Here is a 5,295-nt window from a genome sequence, read left to right on the forward strand (position 1 = left end):
ATATAAAATTTCATTTATAATTTTATTTTCTTTTTTGTTCCTAGCAGACTCCAGCCAGGTTGGCCTGGATGTCGGGGGAGCTGGGTCCCGTCGGCTGCGCACCGCCTACACCAACACGCAGCTTTTGGAGCTGGAAAAGGAATTTCACTTTAACAAGTACTTATGTCGGCCGAGGAGAGTGGAAATCGCCGCTCTTTTAGATCTTACAGAGCGACAGGTCAAAGTTTGGTTTCAAAATCGTAGGATGAAACACAAGCGACAAACCACGCACCATCGGGATGGAGGTGGAGGAAGTCCGTGTTCCAGCGGATATGAGCCGCTTGAAGGGGCCGATGCGTCGTCCCCGTACTCCAGTCAACCGCTGGAAGCGTCGGAGGAAAGCACAACAGAGAGCGAACAGGGGAGCGGTGCGCTTTTGACTGCTATTCCCGGCGCCTATGGCACCACTGACAACGGAAACAATACACAACCCACGCAGGAGGACACAAGCCGTGCGAGTCAGCAGCAGCCAGGGACATATGGTTCAACGGACTCTGCTGCGGCTCTGCGCTCCCCGACGAACTCAACTGACAGCACTGGTCTGAGGCCCCACAGCGGGGCTGGGACTGCAACGGGAGCCGAGCCGTCTTTTTTGGACCACCGGGATTCATCCATCGCTCCATCTGAATCTCACGCGCCCTCCTCCTCATCATCATCCACCGCGCTATCCGACCTGACTCTTTTCACCGAGGACGCCTGCTTGTCTCCCAGCTTGCAAAGCTCCCTGGATAGTCCGGTGGATTTTTCCGAAGAAGACTTCGACTTGTTCACAAGCACTCTGTGCACCATAGATTTACAACACCTCAACTTCTGAAGGTAGTAGCAACGGTTCAACAAGAGGAATATCATAAAGACATCAAACACACCATGGTAGAAGCGACCTTTGTGGATGAACAATCAGCAGAAAAACATCCAACAGGACTGTCGTCTCGGCAAAATTCCTGTAAGGTTTATGAATGAAAATGTTCTTTTCTCAGCTAAAATTCATTTACGCTATTATTTCAGTATGGCATTTGTGGTTTAAGAGTCATCAAATTTAATTTTCTATTTTTTTTTAATCTTTTTTTTTTCTTCTTTTTTGTAAATGCAAAGCTGCGCGTTGTTTTTTCGGCTAGATTTTTTCCCCTTAATAAGACGTGAAATATCAGGTGTTATTTAACTTTGGATTTTTAGGCTGTTTTTATTTTTTGTAAGTTGTAAGTTGGGCTTCTTCTAATCGATGAGATTTTTTTGTTTGTTTGTTTTCTTCTCTGCTAGGAGTTCAGCTTCGTGGATTAAAAAAAAACTCAGGAACTGGTCACAGAGACTTGATGCGGATGGCAGGACTGCTTTGGAGAAAATATCTCTAAATTGACAAGAGTTGTCACTCTGAGTGAGAAGCCCTGCTGTGGAGCCGACATGTAGACATTAGTTAATTTATTAAGATTCTTTAATAGTGAAAATCTAAATTATTTATTGTACAAATATTTTCATAGTGGGATAATAATAAAGAATAAATATAAACATTCACAGCGTGCTTCATGATTTTGTTCAGTATCCGGGGATTTGCTACGAGTGTTTGGGATCGACATTTAAATATATCTACATTTATATTAATTTCATTTATGTAGCAGCATTATTAATTTTATTTTATTCAGCATCCATCTTATGTGTTTTACATGTTATATATTTATTCTTTGAGTTCAAACAGCAAATAATTAAGGCATCAAAAACAAAATACGTGGAAAATTTAATACATCGCCATTCATGACTCTATTAAAGTACAGTTCCAGCTGATTTTAAAAAAATCATAATTAAAATAAATATTTTTATATTTTTATTTTAATAAATAATTTTAACCACACAGTTGTAATAGTAAATTTGCAAATAATTTAATCGATGCCTTCCTTTCACTAAAAATACTACATTTAGTCTTATGAAATTCTTGGCACTGTGTAATTTTACCGCAAAACATTTCTAGAAAATGAGATGTTTCGTTAGTTTTACCTTTCCATTTTTTTTAAATCAAATAATGGTCTGTCACGGTGAACCTCCGCCCACCACTACCACCAAAAAAAACAAACAACAAAAAAAAAAACACAGCAGCTCTCTACCAGCAGAAACTATCACTGTGCAGATGGATTCCAACAAACAGCTGACAGACCCACAGAGATTAAACACAGCAAAGCTCCTCTGTTGCCTGTGTGTGGGCATAAAAGTTCATTTATTTTCATTTTAGGCTGCTGGCAAAAACTGCTGGGTTTTTGCTTTGCTGGGTGTCGTATTATGCTGGTGGTGAATAAGAAGCTAAACAAGGGTTAGCATGGCTATAGCTTTCTGCCATGTATGTGTGTGGAAATGATGTTAACTAGCTGCTGCTCCTACCACACAGCCAAAATGGCGCTGAAAACAAAGAAGACTGTGAACAATGAGCAGTGGCAGCCATTACAGGATAACTGGCCCCCACTGACAGGCACAGTGTGCTTGTGTTTTTGTCTCTAGGCCAAAATGCATGAATGCTGTTTCACGTGATAATAACTCTACTACTACTACTACTACATATAATAATAATAATAATAATAATAATAATAATAATAATAATAATAATAATAATAATAATAATAATAATAATACACTAAAGTCAGATAAGTAAATAAAATGCCATTATATTGCATAAGCACTGTAATGTAGAACAATGTAGAACAATTGTCTTTAAACATTGCATCTTCATTAACTTTAGAAAAAGCTTAGTAAATTAACTGCATTTCTCATAAATGCATCAAAGCTCTGAGTTAAGTTTAATGAATCACTATGAAATCAATAATGATCTCAATAAACTAATTCAATTCAATTAATTCTAATGTTTTCTGTAACAGCAAATTACAAGTGTTTCTTGGTTTTTGCAACTATGTTTCATGAAATAGTTCACATGTAGAGTGAGGAGTGAGCAGCTTCATGATGCTATGTCATCAAATAATCCAGAGCAAATTGTTTTTTATTGTATTTCTGACAAAATGCAGATCAGAATAGCATTAAAAAAAGTACTTTTTCTTTAATATTCTTTAATATTATCTAATAAAGATAATAAACATATTTGCCTTGAATTATGAATTTGGAAACTATAATGAAGATACAAAAAATTGGAAAGGATACAGCATTAAATTAGTGGTATGCATGCTATAAAGAGGAATATAAATAAAAATAATATTCTTATGAGTCTCTCAAGCTGTAAGAATGGAGCCTGACAGCATGACAAGCCATTCTGGAGTTCTAGCCTTTTGGATAACATAGCTCTGTAAAATATTGTCTCATCACAAACTATAACATTACTTGGCCGAAAATGTTGGATCTATACTGATGCAGAGTGTAATATGCTGCTGGTGTGTGAAGAAGAGAGATCTATGATGCTTTTGATCTTACTGCTCAATACTTTTTGTATTTTGATGACTGATGACTGTTTGAACACGGTTAAGCATATAAGATATGAAATGCCTGTTCTAACAAAATTCACAAGGATTTCAAGTGATTTTTTTTAAAGTCCCAGTCAAAAATTGTTTTGTTTGTTTTTGTACCTAATCAGGAACTTAGGGCTGAAAACAGGTGGGCAGTTTAGTGAGAGAGAGAAAATACTGGATTCAGAAAGAGAACAAACATTGACTCTCCTGTTTGACAGTCTATTAAAAATCATCCCTTTATTTAGTTGATGAAAATCCAAAACTCTCAGAAGATTTATTTTTAGATGCAGGTAATTTTAAAGTCGAAAATAGGAAAACAATGTGTGACATGTTCAGCAGGTTATTTCATTTTTACTTTTGAAAAATTTTAAATAATATGTCATAATACCAACAAAAGCCTAATCGATTACAAGCTTTTGATGTCATTTTTAAAAAGTAACATAGCCGTTTTAAGAAAAAAACTGTTTGTTGCTAACCAGGTTAATGAGAAGCTCTGTTTTAATTCTTATCATAATTGGAATTTTAATATGGTATCTGTAAATTTCATATCTAGTTGTAGTTGTTCATATTTGAGCAACTACAACTTATACTACTACTGAACATATGCAAAATATTGTTTGGTGTGCATATGTGTTATTTGGGTCAGAGAATCCAATGGAGTCATTTTCACATTTGCTGGACTGGACTGGGCTGGGGCAGTGATGAGATCTTGCAATCAAGTGATGTCAGCACAAAACCAGGGAACACCGAGTACCTTTCCAGCCTTTCAGAGTTTGACGCTAGAGGAGTTCTGGATCTCGTCAAAGTTAAAGCCTGCTCTGGATCAGTGTGCATGGTCTGTATCATTATATGGGGCAGGAGAAGGCTAGAGGACTGTTATTCTTTCATGTCTTTACATGCTTTAGCACTGTTTCAACCTTACACAACAACAGAAAGAAAGCTGCCTGGCAGACATGGGATGTTTGCCCAGAGGCCTCCCATGTCTTCTCCAAGCTGAGCCAGCACATTCTTATACTGGAAGATGGTGAACTGGGGATACTGGAGAGATTTGTCATGCTACTTCACTGCTACCAATGTGGATGAAGCCAGGGGTTTACATCCACATTGGACACTACAGCCTCAGGTCTGCTCCAGGACGCCTTCCAGTCAACCCAGAGCCTGACAGGGCTGCAGAGAGTTCTGTTGACTGGTGATGACATAAGGTTGGTGAGGATTGGCATATCTTCTGAAAAGCCAACTTTCCCATAGCCAAGAGCTGCAAACAGCTGACCAAATGTGGCTGTAAATCAGACTGTCAAGGTCTTTGATTCTCGGAGGATTTTACCAATGATACCATGGACATAAATTGTAAGAATTAGGCAATTTCCTATAATATGTTCTTCCTTAACTTTGTCCAGTCACATTTGGTACTGATGGGTTAATGTGACAAGCCTATCTAATTCTCTGTTTGATTAGATTAAAAAGTCATTTGTCTAGCTCTATTAATATCTGAGAAAACACAACATTTGTTTTCAAATTGATCTTGGATGCCATGTCAGTTTAAGTATAACATGCAACTGGTATGGACAAAATTACCTTCAGTTATGATGTTAGTGCAAAAATAAATAAATAAGTAAAAACTGAACAGTACAATATTTATGTATTTTTCTTCCACTTATTTGACAGTAGTGCTTAGTCATATGAAAGCCACTGAAAAAAAAAGATTGTCTTACTGAATTCTGGTGTGGCTAGTGGTGTGCTTTAACATATGATCTGTGTAGAATACATGTACCAAATTTCATGCTTGCATCATGATTTGAGTGACTGTTTCACTCACCTGCTA

The 5,295-nt window shown here is 37.2% G+C and overlaps 1 protein-coding gene across 2 annotated transcripts in view; it reads left to right on the forward strand.

Moving 5' to 3' along the window:
• Nucleotides 1–1,537, forward strand: part of hoxb2a (homeobox B2a) — a 4,571-nt gene extending 3,034 nt beyond the window's left edge. The window contains exon 2 of one of the 2 annotated variants that reach the window (XM_016663882.1): nucleotides 45–1,537. In XM_016663882.1, coding sequence (XP_016519368.1) covers nucleotides 45–853 — 809 coding nt within the window. In that variant the 3' untranslated portion in view covers nucleotides 854–1,537. The remainder of the gene's footprint in view (nucleotides 1–44) is intronic. The other variant, XM_016663883.1, reaches the window with a different exon arrangement.
• Nucleotides 1,538–5,295: the final 3,758 nt, after the last annotated feature.

The sequence above is a fragment of the Poecilia formosa genome, unplaced genomic scaffold (assembly GCF_000485575.1).
Source record: "Poecilia formosa unplaced genomic scaffold, Poecilia_formosa-5.1.2 Scaffold452, whole genome shotgun sequence".
Lineage (NCBI taxonomy): Eukaryota > Metazoa > Chordata > Actinopteri > Cyprinodontiformes > Poeciliidae > Poecilia > Poecilia formosa.